This window comes from Monodon monoceros, unplaced genomic scaffold (assembly GCF_005190385.1).
Source record: "Monodon monoceros isolate NGI ecotype Baffin Bay Population unplaced genomic scaffold, NGI_Narwhal_1 Super_Scaffold_2, whole genome shotgun sequence".
Classification (NCBI taxonomy): Eukaryota; Metazoa; Chordata; class Mammalia; order Artiodactyla; family Monodontidae; genus Monodon; species Monodon monoceros.
Window position 1 is genome coordinate 100,402,474 of NW_021703776.1, and position 22,167 is coordinate 100,424,640.

General features: G+C 40.7%; 1 protein-coding gene across 1 annotated transcript; it reads right to left on the reverse strand.

Moving 5' to 3' along the window:
• Positions 1–217: 217 nt before the first annotated feature.
• XRCC2 (X-ray repair cross complementing 2) lies at positions 218–21,801 on the reverse strand. Its single transcript, XM_029233862.1, has 3 exons — positions 21,712–21,801; positions 9,687–9,768; positions 218–1,295 (listed from the first exon to the last, which is right to left on the reverse strand). The coding sequence occupies exons 1-3, from the start codon at positions 21,748–21,750 to the stop codon at positions 574–576; spliced, it is 843 nt and encodes a 280-aa protein (XP_029089695.1). The 5' UTR covers positions 21,751–21,801; the 3' UTR covers positions 218–573.
• Between the last annotated feature and the right edge of the window lie 366 nt (positions 21,802–22,167).

The window sequence follows — 22,167 nt, forward strand, 5'->3', positions numbered from 1 at the left end:
TCTTATTTCCCTGTGTTTTAAAAATTATACAGAAACTCAAGCATAATGCAGCTCCATCTTTGAATTCAGTAAAACAGATCAAAGTGCTCTGACTTTCCATCGTCTTTGGTGTGAAAGGCAGATTGGGTAGGCTCCTTGTTTTCATCCTCTTTACAGAAATAACAGCTCTACAGAAACATTTTCCAAATTTACAGCTTCTTAAAGGAGTTACATATGAAAAATCAGAAATGCATTTCAACTTTCCTAAACAAGTATTTAACTGAATTCCAGAAATGTGACACAAAGTTAGAATATTCCACTTTATTTGGACTGAAATGTATATCTTATTTACTTAGTCTTAAAACAACTTAATATAGCTTAATTGTTATTATCACTTTGAATAATCTTCAACAACCTAGGGAAGAAGAGTCTAAGGTTCTACTGTACTAGTTTAAGAAATCCATTCTGTATAGAAACACGGTTATGTTAAATTCCCTTAGAGTTTAAGAACTTTAGAATCAAACCCTTTTGGCCTATTAAAGACGTTTTAAAATTTGCATAATATCCTACAAAAAGACTATCTTATGATACATATCAACAAAACTCAACACCACTTTCTCCAATAACAAAAAAATGTTTTTTTAAGTTGTTACTTTTTAAATGACGTGAAACTAAAGAAAACTGGTTGCTCGTTTTGGAATCATCTTGTTTGGAGAAAAATATTCTATGCTTTACCACTTGTTGCCACGCCTTACACAGATAGGGTCTATAGTCTACATCCGCATCACTCTGGCGATTAAAGGCACAAGAAGGCCCTTCTGCTGAGCTTGAGGTTTTCTGCATTATACTTTGTGTTGTTGCAAAAAGAGCCAATCGATACTCATTTACCAGCTTCTCTAAGAGCTGGGAACATTTCTTCAGAGTGGACTCCTGTAAGTGAACACTTTCTCCTCCGTTGACACGGTCTATCCAATAAAAAGCTGACAGGCTGTCCAAAACCAAAAGGCAGAGGGAGGCGTGACTACAGAGCATAGTTTCTAGTGAGTGCAGTGTGAGAAGTAACTGGGTGCTACTACTGCAGTACACCAAGGAAAACCTCCCAAGGCAGTGTTTGATTATTTCTTCAGAACTTTCGGATAGTCTGTGCTCAAGAATTGTAACAAGCCGAAGTATATCAAAGTGGTAATCTGTGTCAATAAACAAGACTTCTACTTCCAGTCCGCCTTCCGATTTTGGAAGTATACATCGTGCTGTTAAATGATAAAGCATTTCTGTTTTTCCTGTTCCTTCTGGGCCATGAAATTCAAGAATATCACCTGTGTAAAATTTAAAAAGGTCAGTCAAAATGCAGTAGCATTTGATAGCCTACAATAATGACAGCCTACAAAATGAAAAGTGTGCAAAAATGTTTAAAAAGACATTTACTGAAATTTTTTCCTTTTGAAAGAAAACCTAAATCCATTTGCCAAAACAGATTTGTATAAGCAAATACAAATAAATAAGGAAATAAAAAGTAAATCACTAAATTTCACCTCTGAGAAAGGTGTTGGCTATTAATTAGCACAAAGAAAATTTGAAAAACAAAATGACATGGTTGAAATGGGCCTAAGGGAATCTCCTGGTGAGGGGTCCACATACACTCACACTTAAATTGGTGACATTATAGCACTAAGAATGAAGTGCCACAGATCTAGGGTCTTTTAAAAGCTACTGACTACTGGTACACACCATTTCTGGTAGTTAATTATCCCATATCCAGTTTCTCATTTTTCCTTAAGTATAAAACCCCAGTTTGGGGGTAAAGCAATGTGCCCAGCTTAAAGACGATTCTTCTCAGTTTTCCTTGCAACGGGAGGCCAGCAGGCAGCACAGCTGTAGCCAGTGAGACACAGGTGGATGTCTGTTGGGGTTTCCAAGTTGTGCTGTCCTCACACAGGCGCCACTTCTGTCTGCTCTGCCGCTCCCTCCTCTGAGATGACAGCGAAGATGACAGGTATACACTGAGGAGGGCAGACCCTAAGGAGGGTGGGGCAGGAAGACAGGACGCACCCAGGACGTGGATGACAATACGGAACCTCGCACACCAGCCTGCCTCCATACCTGTGCGAGAAAAATAAGCCACTTGGCTGGACTTCTGCTACGTGCAAGTGAAACAGTCCCTAACTAGGGCTTCTCAAAATTGCTGGCATTATGGGTGGAACAGTTCTTGATGGTACAGTTTCACACGTACAAGGCAGTAAGGACCCACAGCTTTCAGGCCCTAAGTGCCAACTGCATCCCTCAAGTGAAAACACCCCTGCACGTTTCCAAACTGCCTTCAGCTACCCTTTGCTATATGAGTATCGCTTGATACTGTCTTGCTGAAGTGACATCTGCACTGTGAATTATTTTCCTAGCATTATAAATCAAAGTCAACTACTCTAAACTTTGAAGACCCCAAATCTCTTTCTATATAGTTTCCAATAACTCTCTTTCATTGAGGACAGCACAGATAAAATAAAACACCTGGGGAAACTGTCCAGCCTCCAGAGCTTTTCAAAATCCACTCTAAACAGTGGCCTTCCAATTCTTGTTTGCTTGACATTTAATTAGTTTTTTAAAGATTTATTTATTTATTTATTTTAGGTTGCATGGGGTATTAGTTGTGGCATGCGGGCTCTTCGTTGTGGCGCACGGGCTTTTCTCTAGTTGTGGCGTGTGGGTTTTCTCTTCTCTAGTTCTGGCGCACAGGCTCCAGGGCACGTGGGCTTAGTTGTCCCGCGGCATGTGGGATCTTAGTTCCCCGACCAGGGATCAAACCCGCGTCCCCTGCATTGGAAGGCGGATTCTTTACCACTGGACCACCAGGGAGGTCCCTGTTTGCCACTTAATTTATGGCTGAACTACATAATTGGAAACACTATGTTAAAATGCAGATTATTAGGCCCTAAACAAACTACAAGTCCATCTGAGAATCCAGTTACTTTATTTCCTGTTATTCCTAACAAACCATTGTATGTTGGAACATTCACAAATAATGTGTAAGAAACCTAGCAATCTGTCACCATACCATATTTAAGGTAGTATAAAACTTCAGCCAATTTCCACTATAATCTTATATACAATTTGCAATTCAAAATTTTAATTAAAGACTCCCCCAAACCCCTGCCCCCAAGATTCCAGCCTCAAGGAGTAAAACTATTTTCATATTGACAATTGTTCATGGATGTTCTTATTAAAAGTTAACACAGTGACTAAAACTATATTCAATCCAGATGTTCCAGTTACTCTCTCCTACTATATAACTGATGAGCTAAGTGGAAATCCTCCCTGCCCCCAAATAAAAATCTTTTACCGCCCTCTATTATAGAAAGAGAATAAGCTATATGCACTAGATGAAGAAACATTAACACCGAACCAATATTAATGATAGTGAAGGAAAGCTGAAAACACAGCTTAGCAAGATTAACCTGAAAGTGGTTTGGAGGACACAGAGGACCACGCAGAAACACGACGCGGAGACCGACAAGCAGGCCACACACAAGCACCTTCTCTCCTTTCCCCAGGAAAGGCAGCCTAAGAGGCTGAGAAGCAGTAACCAACCTTTTTATAGCGCTTTCCAAATGAAAAGGGACGGCTGCGTATCTCGCTGGATCCTAGTAACAACACTCTGAGGTGGGAAGAGCAAACTGTATCATCTTCTGTCATCACACTTAACGTGCTATATCATTTTTGATGATTTGCTTGACTGATTCTATTTCTTGTTCACTACTTTAAGGTGGGGACTTGAATACACTATCCCCAGCACAAAGTACGGTATCTTTTGAATGCATTTCATCAGGTTACTTTCTTCTTAAGAATTTCTTAGAAGAAATCTAAATAATGAAAACGTAAGTTCTCATTTGGTGAAGAAAGTCAATTTTGGAACACGGCACTTTGAAAGGGAGCAGGTGTGGTAGGGAGTTACAGGTGGGGATGTGGGCTTTGGTTAGCAGAGTCGGCAGGTGTGAAGGCCAGCTGCCCCTGGGCCCGAGTGTGCTGACACTTCATTTCTATCAAGTCTTCAGCCTCCTTCACTTAGAAGGTAAGGGTTAAACCTAAGGTAGTGATTTAAAAGTTCTCAGAGATAGGTTTGGAAGTGCTGTGTAAAAAAAAACACATAAGCAGAGCAGAGATTTTTTTTTTTTTTCTTTTTTTGCGGTACGCGGGCCTCTCACTGTTGTGGCCTCTCCCGCTGCGGAGCACGGGCTCCGGACACGCAGGCTCAGCAGCCATGGCCCATGGGCCCAGCCACTCCGCGGCATGTGGGATCTTCCCGGACCGGGGCACGAACCCGTGTCCCCTGCATCAGCAGGCAGACTCTCAACCACTGCGCCACCAGGGAAGCCCAGCAGAGATTTTTAATTTACATAATCATGTAAATATCCTAACAAGAATTTAGCTTTCAAAAAAAAAATTTAGCTTTCAAAATGGTAAGTTAAGATGTATCTCTAGGTGTCACAAATAAATATATCCTACAGCCACTATGATTTAAGATTCACAACAGTAATAAGAGGCTGAATATAGCAATCTAGGAATAAGTTACACAGAAATAGAGAACAGAAAACTCTTTGGGGGGTGGGAGTGAACCTAAAACTAAGATAGAGGGCCAAAACTCAATTCTTTGGATAGATCCACAGTTAGAGAAGTCAGCATAAAGACAGATAAAACAGAAATTTAATAGAAATAGTACTAAATAATACTAAATGCAGCAGAAAAGTTCTAAAAATAAAAAAATGGCAGGGGAGGGTAGGAAACAGATCACTAAACTGGTCCTGGATAGTAACCTAATCGCAGTAAATGTGTAGCCTGCAAAAGCGCATTTAATGTCAACATTTTATGAACCAAACTTTAAAAACTGAGATACTCAGAAGATAGGCTGAGGGACTTCCCTGGCGGTCCAGTGGTTAAGAATCCACCTTCCAATGAAGGGGACACGGGTTCGATCCCTGGTCGGGGAACTAAGATCCCACATGCCGCGGGGCAACTAAGCCCACGCCCTCTAGAGCCTGTGTGCTGTAACTACTGAGCCCGTGTGCCACTAGAGAGAAGCCTGCACGCCAAAACAAAGAGCCTGCACACTGCGATGAAAGCTCCCACGTCCTGAAACTAAGACCCAACGCAGCCAAAAACGAATAAATATTTTTTTAAAGTCTATTATTAAAAAAAAAGAAGTCAATAAGCTGAAAGGCAGCACAGGGAGCAGTCACTGCCTCTAGAGTAAGAGCAAGGAGAGAAATCAGAGTGGGGGAAGGTAGGGACACATCAGGGACTAGAAAAGAACACAATGGTTTAGGCTCATTTAAAAAGTAAAAAATTCAGTAGCAGTTCCATGTGGCTGGAGAGTCAAATGAAGATAAATTAAGCTAAGAGAAATGTAACATATTCTGAAGTAAAAGAGGAGGGACTCCACAGAGAGCTAGAAATACTTGATATTGGTCAGAGGGTAACTGTGAGATATCTCTGGATATTTTCTGGATTCTCAGAACAGGGGAAAAAATGAAAAGTTTGCCAAGTATTTTCTTGGAGAGAGGGGTGGTGCTCGTGAACATTTTTCATCATAACACAAAAGAGAAAGGCTTTCCTACATGGTTTAACAAGGCTTTCTAAATCCATGTGTTAACGAAGGACTAGCTGGTGTGGTGTAAATATGGACTCCTTAGAGCCTTGGTTCAGCACAAGTTAAACTGAGGCAAAGTTTAAGGCTGGCTAAGAGATTATTAGGTAGATAGAAACCCTCCTATCCTTTTACAGATTAATAGCAAAGTGGGGGAAAAGGTCATTTATAACAACTGGGTAAGTAAAATCTGCAAACTTGGAAATTACACATGAATACTATCATTAACTTCTTGAACTAGATTCCCTGCAAATATGTTTAATGATGAACTGAAATCAATTTCACTGATTTTTATAAACATTTACTATCTAATCATAAGATCAAAAATAATATTCAGGGACCTCCCTGGTGGCGCAGTGGTTAAGAATCTGCCTGCCAATGCAGGGGACACGGGTTTGATCCCTGGTCCCAGAAGACCCCACATGCTGCAGAGCAACTAAGCCTGTGAGCTACAACTACTGAGCCTGTGCTCTAGAGCCCTCGAGCCACAACTATTGAGCCCTTGCGCCGCAACTACTGAAGCCCACGCACTTAGAGCCTGTGCTCCGCAACAAGAGAAGCCACCGCGATAAGAAGCCCGTGCACTGCAATGAAGAGTAGATCCCACTCGCCGCAACTAGAGAAAGCCCGCTTAACAGCAATGAAGACCCAATGCAGCCAAAGAAGTAATAATAATAATAATATTCAAACATTATGTTCTGTAGAGGAGACACGGTCCTTTTAACTGCATCTGAATCACTATCTCGTAAGTTTCTGTGAGCTGTTAAAAAAATCTCACCCTAGTCCAGGCAAACTACTGCATATTACAACTGGTAGTTAAAGGAAACAATCCCCCCAAAAAACCCCCCAAAAAATCACCTCTACAGTTTGACATTAGACAAATTAAACTAAATCAGAAAATCTGGATGGTTTGGCCTTGATAGTTACTCTCACAAATAGAATGCGTAAGGGGTTTGGGTAACAGATTGTCGGAGTAAGTTTACGAATTTAAAGAGCCTTCAAAATAAGTAAAAGAAAGAAAAGCCAAAAAAATACACCATCTAGGTACCAACCTACTAATTGTATAACAAATATGTTGAATTTGTAGAGTACAATCGTTATAGTACTGAAGAGGTAATGAGTCTGTATATGGTACTGAATTAAGTACTATCCAAAAAAAGTATTAAAAATATGTTTTACAACAGCATTAGAGACCCCTGTAACAGCTAAATCGCTTACAGCTTCAACTTGAGCTTCCCTATAACAGTTTCTGATAAACTGCTGTTGTTGATAAATAACTCTTATAATCCCAGTCTTATGTATGCTGTTGCTCCAATGAATATTCATCTAACCAGTTCTTTTTTTCCATCTAACCAGTTTTATAGCTCTAAGAGCTATCATAGTTTTAAGTAAACTTTTTTGTTAGTGACTGAACATAATGGTGTTTTTAAAGTTTCTATAAATGTAATATTCAAATGTATAAGCTGTGCTTCAAACCTATTTTTTTTTTTTGTTTTCATTTTATTTATTTTTGGCTGCACTGGGTCTTCATTGCGGTGCGCAGGCTTCTCATTGCGGTGGCTTCTCTTTGTTGGGGAGCACAGGCTCTAGGCGCACAGGCTTCAGTAGTTGTGGCACGTGGGCTCAGTAGTTGTGGCTCTCGGGCTCTAGAGCACAGGCTCAGTAGTTGTGGCACACGGGCTTAGTTGCTCCATGGCATGTGGGATCTTCCCGGACCAGGGTTTGAACCCGTGTCCCCTGCATTGGCAGGAGGATTCTTAACCACTGCACCACCAAGGAAGTCCTCGAACCTATGTTTTAATGTCAGTTTCGTAAGGTTCAACTTAATAATATCCTTTCTGATAGAATAAAAACAGTTCAATCTTTTGTCTAACATGTTTGATCAAAATTTGTCATTTATTATTGATAGTTTAGAATTTTTTTTTAACTAACAGATATGCTCTATAGGAAATACTAAAAGGAGTCCTTCAGGCTTCATGAAAGGACAGCAGTAGACAGTAACAAATCCAAATGAGTTAATAAAGAACATAGGACTACATAGGTAAATATAAAAGACAGTATAAGTGTTTTATATTTTTAATTATTTTTTCATCTGATTTAAGATTATTAAATAATTATTAAATTATTTTTATATTTTAAATTATTTTTTAATTATTTTTTCATCTGATTTAAGAAACAACTGCATTAAGTAATTTTAATGATTTTAACTAAGCAAAATTTTAAGTGTGTTTAAGGGCATACCGTATATAAATATGTAATTTAAAACAGCACAAAGGAAGGGGACAGGAATGGAGCTATACGGTAGCAAAGTTTTTTATAAAATATTGAAATTAAGATGGTATTTAATCCAAACCAGATTGTTATAAATTAAGATGGTAATTGTAATCCTCAGGGCAATCACGAGGTAAATAACTCAAAGAAAAAAAAAAGTAAAAATAATGACAAGGAATTAAAATGCTACACTAGAAAATATCTATTTAACACAAAAGAAGACAGTAAAGGATGAATAGAGAAACGAAAGACGTAAGACACATATAAAACAGATAGCAAAATGGCAGTCATAAACCCTATCTTAACTAATAATAGTAATAAATGGATTAAACTGTCCAGACAAAAGGCAGATTGACAAAATGGAATAAAAAAACATGATCCAACTATAGGTTGTTTACAATGGGCACACTTTACATCTCATGTTACAAGGCTGATAGTAACCAAACAGTAACCAAAAGAGAGCTGAAGTGGCTAGCCTATTATCAGACAAAGTACACTTTAAGACAAAAATTGTTATTAGTCAAAGAAGGACATTTTGTTTTTTTATTGTGGTAAAAGATGCTTAATACCATTAGCCATCAGCGAAATGTAAATCAAAACCACAATGAGGTATCACTTCATACTCACTAGGAAGGCTACAATCAAAAAGACTGACAGCAACATGTTTGCAGGAAGTGGGGAAATTGGAACCATTATACACTTCACTGGAACCATTGGAACCATTATACACTTCACTGATAGTGGCAAGTAAAATGTGGCAATTCCCAAGCAGCTACTTTGGAAAACTGCCTGGCAATTTTGCCAAAGGTTAAACACAGAGTTACCATACAACCTAGCAGTCCCTCTCAGAGGTATTATCCAAGGAAACTGAAAATATTTCTCCACAGAAAAACTCGTACACAAAATGATCATAGCAGCATTAGTCATAACAACCAAAAAGTAGAAACAACCCAAATGTACACACCAACTGATGAATGGGTACAAGAGAATATTATTATTCAATAAAAAGGAATGAACTACTGATGCATGCTACAATATGATAAATCTTGAAAATATTAAGCAAAGTGGAAAAAGTAAGTGACAAAACACCACATACTGTATGATTCCAATTACATGAAATGTCCAGAAAAGGCAAATCTATAGAGGCAGAAAGTAGATTAGTGGTTGCCTAGAGCTAAGGGATGTGAAAGGAAATGGGTAGTGACTAGTAATAGGCAACGGTTTCTTTTTGGGGTGAAGAAAATGTTCTAGAATTGATTGTGCCGACAGGTGCCTAAGTGTGCAAATTGCACACTTAAATGGGTGAACTGTATCTCTTTAAGGCTGTTATATTAAAAAAGAAGAAAACCACCTAAGCACACTACCTTCTTTCTAGTTCTCCCTAGTGTAGAGGGGCCAGTAAAACAAGTGGGTATTATTCTCCCTATCGCAAAAAATATTAACAGAGCTACCAAGTACCGAAGGACTTTCCCGTGATTCTCAAACTTGTAAAGAATAAAAATAAATAACAAAACTCCCATTATACTGTGCTGGGATAAAAGAGGTTTTCATACTGAAGACTTAACTGCAAATAAACCGAACCCCATCTCATCTGACACAGATAATGAAGGCTTAAAAGTGTCTCATAAAAAAAAAAAAAAAGTGTCTCATCATCATGTTTCTGAGTTTTTAATTTCACAGTGTAACCTATATAGGCTGTTGCTAGAAGTGTGTGTATGTATATGAACATACGTGGGGGAAAAACTTGTTTTATAAAACTTAATTTATGACACTATATTTTGGCTTGAGATTGTGTTTTTACCATGCACAGGTGAGTCTTCATCAGCAAACAGATGTGGTTCTATTTCTTTCAAGGAACTTCTACCTTCCAGTCGGGCAAGGAGCTTGCGAAAGGGAAAAAAAAGAGAAGGAAAACTCATTGTTTAAAAACATAAAATCCTAGATACCGACATTTATTCAATTTTCCAAAAGTCTGTAAGAGACTTTTCATCATTTTGAGGATCTGAAGGAAATTATGAAATAGAAAATACAGTTTAGGAGAAAAGTTGTGTTCATTTATTCAGAAAATACTTTATTTTTTGTTAATGTACCATATACAATTGGTATAAAATGAGTCCCTGCCCTCAAAGAAGCTGATAGGGTCTTTGGGACACAGCACCAAACTGCTAATTGCAAAGTATTTACCTTCTTTACTCATTATAATTATCTTTCTCACTCTGCTCACCACACTTGTTATCAGGTACCAGCTTTTAATCTGTCTGCCCATTATATCGCCAGCTCCTTATCTAGGGGAGGGGAGTGGGGGGAGGAGACAGAGAGAAAGGTGGAGAAGAACTTCCCTGAGAAGCTCCCAGTGAATTTGTGAATTCGTGAACAGGGCACAAGCAGGCATACCTGGCAGATGGGACATCAGCCAAGGTGCCAAGGTTATAGTAGCACAGTGTGTGGGTAAACTATAAGCAGATTTGAATTGCTAGAGCTTGCGGCACGAAACTGGCAGGAGATAATGAAGTCCTAAAAGAACAGAAGTCAGATCACAAAGGGTCTTGGATGTCACCTTTAGGAGTTTCCTCTTTGGCTTGTAGATAAGAGCAAGGGGGTTTAAGAAGCAATCTAGAACAGTTAAGAGTAGACAGCTAGGTCTTTGGGCCTGAGGTTTCTCATCAGTAAAGTCAGCAAAACAAACAGTATTTCCCTCACAAGACTGTTGAGGATTCAGTGTGTTCCGAGAGTGCCTGGCACAGAGTAAGCGTAAGCTATTATTATCTGCATTTCACACAGATCATCTTGGTGGCTACCGAGGGGATGGATTTGAGAGCAAAGCCAGATGTGGAGAAAAGGCTCAAGTCCATCACACTAACCTGGAGAAGTGCCTATGCCAAGACAGAAGGAGCTAGAACTACAGGAAGCAAAATTCCAAGACAGACTGAAATGTCAACGTGGGAAATATAATCAAAGTTGATTCTCAAGGTTCTAAGGAAACAGTACGGATTTGACAACCCTTCTAAACAACAAAAACGCATATCACAGACGAAGAAAAGCAGTCATCCTTTGTGGGTTTTTTTTTTTTCTTTTAAACAGAAGCAAAAGTTTTTGAAAGAGTTCCTGCAGTGATGAAAAGGTTCTATATATTAATTTGGCAAATATTTACTGAATGTCTACTATGTAGAAAGCACTATGGCAGGTAAAATGGAGACTACAGAAATGAAGATAATTAAGCTACCCTCAAAGAACCTGCAGTCAGGTCCTCTAGGAGATGAGATTTTATCACAAAACAAGCTAAAGACTGCTAACTACACTCAAGTTAGAACAGAGCTTCTGAGGGCAAACCTGTGGTCAATTATTTTCATAAATATTAAGACATTATTTGTCTTTCTCACTATGCTGACACTTGCACTGATGGTGCAGCAGCAAAGGTGGGTAACACTGCTGGCACCCAGCACAATCAAGGCAGTGGCATCAAACCATATTAGTGCACACGGTACTCTTCACCACTCACGGAAGAACAAAGAAGCAAGCGAAACTATTTTTGCATAAGAATGTTTTTGATGTGGCAGTAAATAAGTATTGACTCCATATTAAATCATAACCTTTGAGTGCTGTTGAAAATATTCCCTGTGATGACGTGGGAAACATATTAGTAGGAAAGAATTTAACCTTGACCAAAGAGAGGTCTGGCCTTTGCCCTTGGCTCCTGGGAGATAATCTCTAAGCCTCTTGGAAAATCCTGCTGATAAAAGTGTCTTTGTTTACCTGGGGGCCCTGAGCCACACCAGATAGTCTCACAACTATCCTCACCTAAAGGTGAGGGCTTTGGGTCAGCTCAACCTCTGCACAGTGGCTGGACACAGAGGCCAGCTGGTTGGGGGGCTGACCGTGTCTACATGACAAAGCCGCATAAACACTCTGGACACCAAAGTTCAGGGGAGCTTCCCTGGTTGGCATACTGTCCCCCACTGTTGCTGGGGACAGTTAGCACTGTCCATACTCCACTAGGACAGGACAATTGGAAGCTCCATATTTGGAATTCTGGGTTTTGTCCCATTATGTCTCTTCCCTGGGCTGATTTTAATCTGTATCCTTTTGCTGTAGTAAACTATAACCATGACTAAGCTTTCAGCGTATTCTGTAAGTCCTTCCAGCAAATCACTAAACCTGAAGGTGGTCTTGGGGACCCCCAAACATGCAATTAATGTCAGAATGAGTGAGGTCACGAGAACCTGGAACTCTGCAGTTGGTGTCTGAAGTGAAGGCAGTCTTGGGGACTTCCCCCAAGTTCACACACAGACAAGGAAAGCACTTTTGCTCCGAACTGAAATACAATGGTTTTTCTCTAAGAAAAACACTTGTGTGTGTGATTACCTGAGCTGCATACTTTTTCATAAAACACCCTTTTATTTGAAAGAATGACTGATAGACAAATTAGGATTACACAGACTTTGTTATTTGGCAGACATTTTACTGAAAACAAAGAAAGTCAGCTGGTCACTTTAAGGAAACTGACAGTATTTGTTGCCAATGATAAAATTTGAATTTTGGAAAACTTTTATCCACTACCGTGAGCTTGACAGCATCCCAATACTTAAAGCATTGGTGAAATCACTAAGTATTTTAAATTTCTCCATTTCACTGACAGATATAACCCACATAAACAACAACCCTTTGGTTATGGACGTTAACCGGAACTGGTGTGGCGACCATTTTGTACGACATACGAATACTGAACCATTTATTATGCTGTAACTCAGTCCTCAGGCCAAAAAGTATGAGAACCACTGGGTTAGAAGGTTGAGGGTCCAAAAGAAGAAGACAGAGAAACTTTCGTGGACAAGATGGAACACATGAAATGACTATAAAATGTTTTTAAAAGCATGTATACAAATGACCAACATCCTCATCAGAATGATGAAAGTGAGAAGTTACTCCACTTGTTTACCCTTACTGTCACTGCTCAAGGTATTTTAGAATCCTCCTCTGGAGAATTCCTTGTAAGACAGAATTCAGAAAAGGATTAGAATTTTATTGACAGGACTCTTAGATAAAAATGGTATTACTCCTCTCATCAAACTGGCTGACTTTGCCGATTTGCATCTGACTTTCCACTATTACTAAAAAGTCAAATTCATTTTCAAAGGATGAAAACTACCTATCAATGAGAAATTTCAAAACAGTGTTTTACAATGCCAAAAGCAGAGTATGCCGAATACAGAGGAAGTGAAAGTACCTCCCAGAACTTGGAAATAGATTAACTCTGACAAAAATAGATAATATTAACAATTTATAGAAGTCACTTGATGGGATGAGATATCTTACAAACCTAAGCAGAAAATACCCTAAAAATTTGGCATTAACCTGACCATTATGTAAACTAAAATGAACGATGTTGTCCAGATTTGAGGAATAAGCTGAAAGAAGCAAGGTAGAATCGATCTAGAGTTTCAGAAGGGCAAAGAGTAAATTAAGCCAAGGTAAAGGGAACCAAAGTAAGTTCTGTTTGACATGATAGTTTAATCCTTTTAGGGAAGATTAACACATCAGGCAAACAAAGCAGGGTGATGGTAGCTATTAAGATAATTCAACTATTTCTCTTGATTCTCTAAGCAACCTTTCTGAGCCCAAATTTCCTAACTGGGAAAGAATACACAGTGGACACAACAATTTTACTCTATTTGGCAGTTCACTAATATTGTAAATTAATAGATTTGGCACTTGGTTTGTAAATCAGTATCTGCCAGGTTTTATTATCATAACAATAGCTAACTAATAATAGCTACTATTTGTACTTGCTGTGGTACATAATTTATATACATTATCTCTTTTAATTATCACATTAACTCTATTTGTTATCATTCTATTTTTCAGATGAGAAAACTAGTAGACGCCAGAGTTGGGATTTAACTGAGATCTCTGGCTCCCCAAGCCTGGAATTCTTCCCCTGTGCTACAGAGCCTCAGAATCAGTATCACTGAGTCTGAAAAACTCTGAGTACAGGGATGACAGTTTTTGGACCTACTCAGCTGAAGATCAAACCAATCTGAGGTCCTGTCTAGGCAATTATCTGGTCTCTCTCAACCATCTCTCTTAGCACTCCCTCTAACACCACAAGGAGCCCCAAATGTTTTCAACAGCAACATCAATACTGGAGCTAGTGTACGGTCTGCAAAAGGGGTAATACTCAATTATACAGATATTATTTGGTAAAAATTTCAAGCAAGTCAAGTGTATTCCAGGAACTGAGTAAGGTGCATAGATACAACACCTTACTTACATAGATACAACAGACACAGTTCCTATCCTCAAAGAATTTAATGAGGGAGAGTCAAAGGTTTAAAAAGTACGATAAAGTATGGTAGAGGTGCTATAATATCAATAGAAATAACATGGGGCTCTGTGAAGGCATAAAAAAGGGACAGTCGATTCTAATCTGTGTGAGAGGCAACTTTAACTCTGAAAGAGAGATTTAGCATGTAGTTCTTTCAGGCACGTACAAAATATTCATTGATAGAGCAATGTCCTTTCCCTATTCTCTCAATTAAATGCTCTAAGGCCTAGACTATTGAATGAATGAAAATTCTACACATTCCTCAGGGCCAGCTCCTTCCATGAAGCTATTCCTATACTTACGAACACATTACCTACCAGTCTCCCTCATCTGGATCTAAGAGCTTGAAGGAACTGGCTCACCACCAATTCCAAAATGCTTTACATTTGGCAGAAACTTAGTAGCTACCTATTAAGTTGAAGGTAAACAGGCCACAGGTAGGTAGAATTGGGGGAGGATGGAGAGTAAAAAGAACCTCAAACTACATAGATTTTCACATGTTTGGACAATCTATGCAAACTTCTACTAAAGTCCTTGAGTATTCTTACAGCTATCATCAAAGTTCTTAACACTCATTAACAAAAGTCTGTTTTATAGACAATCATATAGCTTCAATGCCTGTTAAGTAGAACACGTATCATACAGATGTTTTAAAACATCATTTGGTTATGGAAAAGCTTACACTAGAGCAGGAAGGAGAGCTTAAAGATCAAATTAACCAGAAATGAATGACATTAAGGCAAACATGTGTATGTAATTGTCATTTGGATAAAGGCTCATTTCCCCTGACCTTTTGTGATTAAATCTGTTTACAGATGGACCCCAGCAGCAAGGTTTCAAACCAGTTAAGTATAAAAGTCTACCTAAAGAAGCAAACACTCTAAACCAAATATTCCCACCCCCGCCCTATAACAGGCCTGGATTTCCACTACAAACTGAATACAATTCTTAGTAGTTTTATTACATATATACAGAGGAAATTCACTCCAGGCAAATCTGTGTTAAGTATAACATACAGAAAGTAAGAGAGGAGTTGGAATGTGTAGGATGGCAAGGGAAAGCAGCAGCTATGTTAACATGTATGTGATCAATGCAAAATCGGGCCCTTACCATGGTAGTCCCTTAAATTCACGGACTAATTCTTTTTCACTTGTGAAATTAGGCTCCTCCGCCACTTAGAAAATTCAATCGCCCTTCAGGGCAGAGTACTAGGCCTGGCTCTTGTAAGGCTTTCGTCTAAACTATATGGAAAAGACAATTGTTGCTCGAATACTAAATCATAAAAATTCCACTGTTTCTAAGTATAGGCCCCAAAGAGCTGCTGCCTTTATAGCTAATATTATTTAAAAAGCAATCACCCTATAAGAAGGAAAAATAGATATATAAAAAGTCAAGCAAAAATTACTATATGTACCTAAGAAGCATTCACTTCTAGCAGAATTTATAAGGACTAAATTTTAAATTTATGACATCCTACCAGTTAGTAATTTCATTAAATGTATAGTTAAGATTTCACTAGGAAGTTATATCAGACTATGCTTCAAAATGTCATTTAGACAGAATAATCAACTATATGCAAGATCCCAGAAAGAGACAATAAAGCACAGAGTCAAAACTGCAGAAGCTTAACATTGGAAGGACACTTACCCCTGCCCCACCTCCCTTGTATGTGAGGACCTCTACTGGAGAATACCTCTGGTGTATGCTCCCATCCTCCTGTTCTCTCTTCCCCAGGGAAGAAGAGGTTTTTCTGATGGGTTAATTTGAGAGCAGGAACTAGACACACATTGATTGGCCCCATCCTGGGTCCTGACAGCTTGCCTGCAGGAAGTGCATATTCTCTGCTGTTTCTAGTGTAGGAGGAGGGGTGCTTAGAAATGAGCATTTGGCAACATGAAGTTCGATGGTAACCCTGACAAGAGCACTTTTGGTGGAGTATGGAGACAGAAGCCAGATTACAGTGGGCTGAAGAGTTAACGAGAGAAAAGTAGGCTCAGGCCAGAGCACAAGGGAGGAGCGCTCTACAGAGGAGGAAGGGAATGGGCTGGTAGCGGCTGGTGTGTAGGGAGTCTTCTGGTTTGTTTTGTGTGTACTGCTTTATGTTAGGATACTGACAGAAATGATTGGTAGAAAGAAGACTGCAGATGCAGAAGACAGAAAAAGTGGGGATACCTGCAGGAGTGATGTCCTTGAGGGGGTGGAGTGGGGTGGATGGAATTCATATCACAAGTGGAGAACCTGCCCTTTCTTAGAAGTAAAAATATTCTACTTTACAGGAAGGAATTCAGAGAAAATCAGTACATGTACTTTTTATCAATACAGACTTGATGAAAAACGAGGAATTGCTATATTACTACCCAATAAAGTAGACTTCAGAGCAAAGAAAATTACTAGAGACAAAGAGGGACACTACATAACGATAAAAGGATCAATCCACTAGGAAGACATGTGATCCTAAATGTGTACATATCAGACACATCTCAAAATACACGAAGCAAAACTCATACAGCTGAAAGGAGAAACAGACAAACTCACTAGTTGGGACTTCAACACCCACTTCTCAGAAACCAAAAGACTTACTAGAAGATCTGAACAACACAACCAACAGGATCTAATTCATATACACAGAACATCTGACCCAACAATAGCTGAGTGTACATTTTTTTTCAAGTGCCCATGGAACATTCATCAAGCTAGATCAAACCCTGGGCCATAAAACAAACCTCAACAATCACAAAAGAACTGAAGTCATACAGAGTATGTTTGACTATAATGGAAACAAACTAGAAATCAGTAACAGACAACAGAAAAAAATAAGGGAGTTCCTATGTTTTATTTTTGTTTGTTTTCTCAATGACACATGAGGCAAGGCAGAAAGGAGAAGGAAGAGAAGGGAAGGCATGAAATTTATCATTAAACAATTATTGAGCACCTACTGTGGGCTAAATATTGTTCTAAACACTGAGACTTAAAGGAGTAATCCCAACAGAGAACAATCACCACTCTTCAATGGCAGGGGTGGGAGGTGGGGAGGAAGACAACCTATAAACAATATAAGATGTCAGATGTGGTAAGTGTAAAGAAGAAAAAGAAACAGACTAAAGGAATAAAGATTAACAGTAGGAAGGACCTCCTTATACTGGATGGAAAAGCTTCTCCTCTAAGAAACATGAAGCAAGTGAAGAGGCAAACCGTGTCAATTTCTGAAGGAACTGCAAAGGCCCTGAGGCTGAAGCACACTTGGCACGTTCAAGGAATAGCAAAGACAACAGTGTGTCTGAAGAAGAGTGAGGGAGAGCGGAAGATGAGATCAGAAAGGCAGGAGAAGAGATCCGAGGTGGGAATGAAGGGCAAATCATATGATTTGCAAATCATGCATCAGTGGAGGAAACAGGATTCTGGATATTACTATAAATGATACAGGAGCCTCTGGAAAACTTTGAACAGTAGAGTCTGCTTACATTTTGAATGGATCACCCTGGATACTATGTGGAAAATATGTTAGAATAAGTGTGAACAGGGTGGAGCAGAGCCGAGTTAGAAGGTTACTGTGATCAAGCAGGTGACAGTTCCTAGGAATAGGAATGGCTGCAGTAAAAAGCAGTGAAACGTGGTCAAATCCATGACATATATTGAAGGTAGAGAAAACAGGATGTGCGAATGGATGTGGGCTGATATGAGAGGAAAAGAGGATTCAAGAATGACTTAGTTTTTGGCTTGAGCGACAGGTAGAACAAATTCACCGTTTGACAAGATAGGGAAGGCCTGGGAGGAAGCAGGTTGGGGCTGGGTGTACATGTGTGGTGGTAAACCAAGACTGCAGTGTAGGGCATATTAAAATTTTTCTCATGTTTTCTCTGCATCCAGGAGTCAATCATGACGAGCATGTTAAGTCTGGGATGCCTATGAGACATTCATGTGGGTATGTCAAGAAGATACTAGAACATGTGTGTCTGGAATTCAGGTGTAAGGTTGGATTTGATGACAGGTGTTTTGTAGGGAGAAAGTGAATTACTTTCTAGAAAAACACAAGTGGACTGGGAGTCCACTTGAAGTTGATGGTTACAAATTTAAAATGAAATCAGTCGGCCTGGTTGTGATTTTCTTCAGCAATATTCAGCTGAGTGGGTAGACAGTGAAAGTAGACAGCTGGGTTTAACCGCGGTTAGGAAAGTAGGTTAGGATTGAAAGGGACAGGGAAGTTGAAAGTACTCATAATGGAGGAAGGGTAATGATGGAGCACTGATTCTATTCTGGGTAAAAAGGGAAGCAAAGAGAGACGGGGACAGATGTTGTTCTAAGTCTACCATGCGAGACCAGAATATTATTAAATGCTAAATATTTTCTTATTTAATATTTGCCTCTGGCAAAAAGGCCACGCTGAACCTTTTCTAAGAAAAGAAAACCAGGGAATTCTCTGGTGGTCCAGTGGTCAGGACTCTGCACTTTCACTGCCGTGGGCATGGAGTCAATCCCTGGTCGGGGAACTAAGATCCCAGAAGCCGCAGGGTGTGGCCGAAGAATAAATTTAAAAAAAGAAAACCAGTCATTATTATTAATAAGTAGTTATCAAGTGTTGACCATGCAGGGAATACTGTGCTTAGGTGAAAGGACACGTAGAAATATAGGGACCCACCTCCTAGGAGTACAGCTGAACGACAACTGAGAAATCATTATCTACCGCCCTCCTTTCACAAAGGTAGAAGCCAAGGTTTAGTAACTTATCCAAAATCATCCAGCTTGCTCCCGGCTGAGCCAAGATTACAGCCGTGGTCCAGGGTTCTCTATCTCAGCCCCCAAAATGATGCCATTAGAAAACCTCTGGGAAAATGTGTAAAAATCCACCTTGAGAAATGGTAATTGGGATGGAGAAGTTTCCTACTTTTCATTTCAGTACTACTGGAATTTTCTGTCATAAGCATGTACTACTTTCATATAAACGATTATAATAAGGTTAAAGAGAGGAAACAGTATGTTGTGCATGACAACCAAAACTGGACACTTCGAATCTATCCATTGATTACTTTTAAACGCAAGGCATTTTCAGCATTTTTGAGAAAATGTAAAGTACACCAGGGGTCCCCAACCCCCGGGCCTCGGAGGGGTTTGGGCCCGAGGCCTGTTAGCAGCAGGTGAGCGGCGGGGGAGCGGAGCTTCATCTGCTGCTTCCCAACGCTTGCATTACCACCTGAACCAACACCCCTACCCCCATCCACGGACAAACTGTCTTCCTCGAAACCGGTCCTTGGTGCCCAAAAGGCTGCGGACCGCTTTAGGACACCACTACTTAACAAGGATGCGCAAATGAAGCCATTTGGTGGATGATACCAAAATACTGCCAAAATCTTTTCTAATACTGTCAGAGGAATGTAAAAGTAAAAAATGCCATTGTTACTGTGCAAAAGTAAGGTAAAGAACAGATTATTCTACTGTAAATTGCATTCCAATGTGTGTCTTCTTTAAATCAAGGGCTCCTTATATAAGTTTTCCACTCAGCTATCTGGCCTACCCTAAATTGCATCCCTAGAATCTGTTAAAGGAAAATAATTCTTTGCGACTGTTTCCTTGGAAGACCCTGTATGAAATGTCTCTTCCCTACTACTCACAAGATGTGGGAAAGGTTAGCTATTTTATAAGGTGGTTATTCTTGTGAATTAAAAATTTAAAGTAGTTTATTTCAGGACTTCCCTGGTGGTCCAGTGGGTAAGACTCCACGCTCCCAATGCAGGGGGCCTGGGTTCGATTCCTGGTCAGGGAACTAGACCCTGCATGCATGCCACAACTGAGTCCACACGCCACAACTAAAGCTCCCGCACGCTGCAACTAAGAGCTGGCGCAGCCAAAATAAGTATATAAAATAATAAATAAATAAATATTTTTTAAAAATAAAAAATATTAAGTTTATTTCAGCTTCTTGGGATAATTTGTGACCTCAGATATCTTCCTCAACACAATGCCTCCAGGTAGGATCCATCTAGTAGACTGATGTACAAAGAAAGACAATAGAATCCAAAGAAATTAAGCAATGGCCATACAGAGCACAGCACTTAAGGGAAAAGAGGGTTGCTTAGTTGGTTTTGATGACAAAAAGGAAAAAGAATAAAGCAGCACCAACTGCCCAGCTCACTAATCTTCTCCCCTCCACCCCACTGTACTCCAAAGTAATATGAGTGAGGTAATCTTGCTTAGGATCTCCAGACAGCCGTGGCAGGCAAACGATATGATGCTAAATTCTTTGTTCAGTGCGTCGACTGCACTGGGCTCTCATTTTTTGGATGTTAGGCTTGTTCTGATTGCAAAAGTCATCTGAGTTTAACCTGCGTTTCAAATTATCATTTCAATCAGTAAGGTTGTAACTGTAGCAGTTCTTACGGGGAGCAGCGCCTCTACTCTGAAGGCCCAAGGGTTGGCAAACTATGGCCGGTGGGCCAAATCCTGAAGTTTAAAAAATAAAAGGTTTACTGGCACACAGCCATGCTCGTTTGTTTACACACCTCTGGCTGCCTCCACATTAGAACAGCAGAGCTGAATAGCTGTGACCGAGACCGAATGGCCCACAAAGCCTAAATATAGACTATCTACTCTAGTCCTTCGCAGAAAGAGCCTGTTGATCGTTTAAGAAGGTATTGCTTCCCCTCCCTCCTCTGTATAAAAGATCCTCCATAACCTGCCTCTGCCTATTTCCAAGGGCTTACTTCCCAACACTGTTTCCCCACTAGCTTTGTCCGTCTACAGAGAACCACTTGCAGTTCCCCTAAATCAGTGATGCCCTTGCTCAAGGCAGAACCCACATACTTGCAACTCCCTGCCCCGAATGCCACCCCCTCCTTGCCAAGCCACCGACCATCCAAAGGTCCCTAAAAACCTCAGCTGTCCCCTCCTCCTCCCAGTTAGTCTTCCAGGCTGCCCACCCCTCGACTGGACAGCACGATTTACCAACCGTCCTGTAATTTGTAGGCAGCCTCCCTTACTTGTCCTGCAAAAGCAGAAGCTGTTTCTTGCGTTTCTTAATCAGCGGTTAACACGTAATAAGTGCTTGATACTTGCTGGCTGAATTCCTGAATAAATCTTTGCAGTCACCACATGGCTTGTGTGGCCCTAGATGCTTAGGCTGGAAATGTAAGCTGCTATAGCGAGGCTGAAGGCCCTAAGCAAAAGATGTACAGAACAGAGGCAACAGGTGGAGCCACCTACTCAGATACCACTGTTCTAGAAAAGTCTATGAGCGCTCCGCCTGGCGATCCCCTGCTTTTCCTAGCCTCTCTTGCACACCGTACCATGTCTGACTACTTCACGCATGACAGGTTTGGCCCGTAATGCTAGCGGTCTCGGGGACCGGCTCCGGGGACACAGGTTTGGGGGGCGGGGCTCTAGGCTCGCCGGCGTCCGGGCCCCGCGCGCCTCCCCCTCCCCGGAGCGCCCCGGCCTCCCGCGCCCTCGGGGCTCCCTCGCCCGCCCACGGCCCTGTTCTCGTCTCCCTAGCTCCCACCTCGGCAGCTCTCACCTCCGTCCCAGACTCAGACCTATGGAAGTCACTACACATCGCCCCGGAGGCTCGGCGCAACAGCCACTCAACTTTCCCGCCAGCGTCGCCATTTACTGCGCGGCCTCGGCCCCGCAGCCAGTCAGAGACGCTAACCCGCTGACCCGGGCGCGAGCATGCGCACTGCGCCCGCCCTCGGCCGGGGAGCCGGCGGGCATGCGCAGCAGGGCGTGCGACCTCCCCCCGCCCCGCTCACTGACGTCAGACCACGTCTCCTAGGAGACCGGGAGGTAACTGGGGATTTTCTTTTCTTCCCTCTCATAAATTTCCATTTGTTTTTATTGGGTAGAACTAGCAGCATGTATTTTTTTTTTTAAGTATTAACAGAACACTTACTGAGCAAACGGGCCTTTTTGTTCATTCTTGGGTTAAAAGCCTCTGGCTGGCTGTGGGTGTAGTTTATGGTTGATTCTGAAT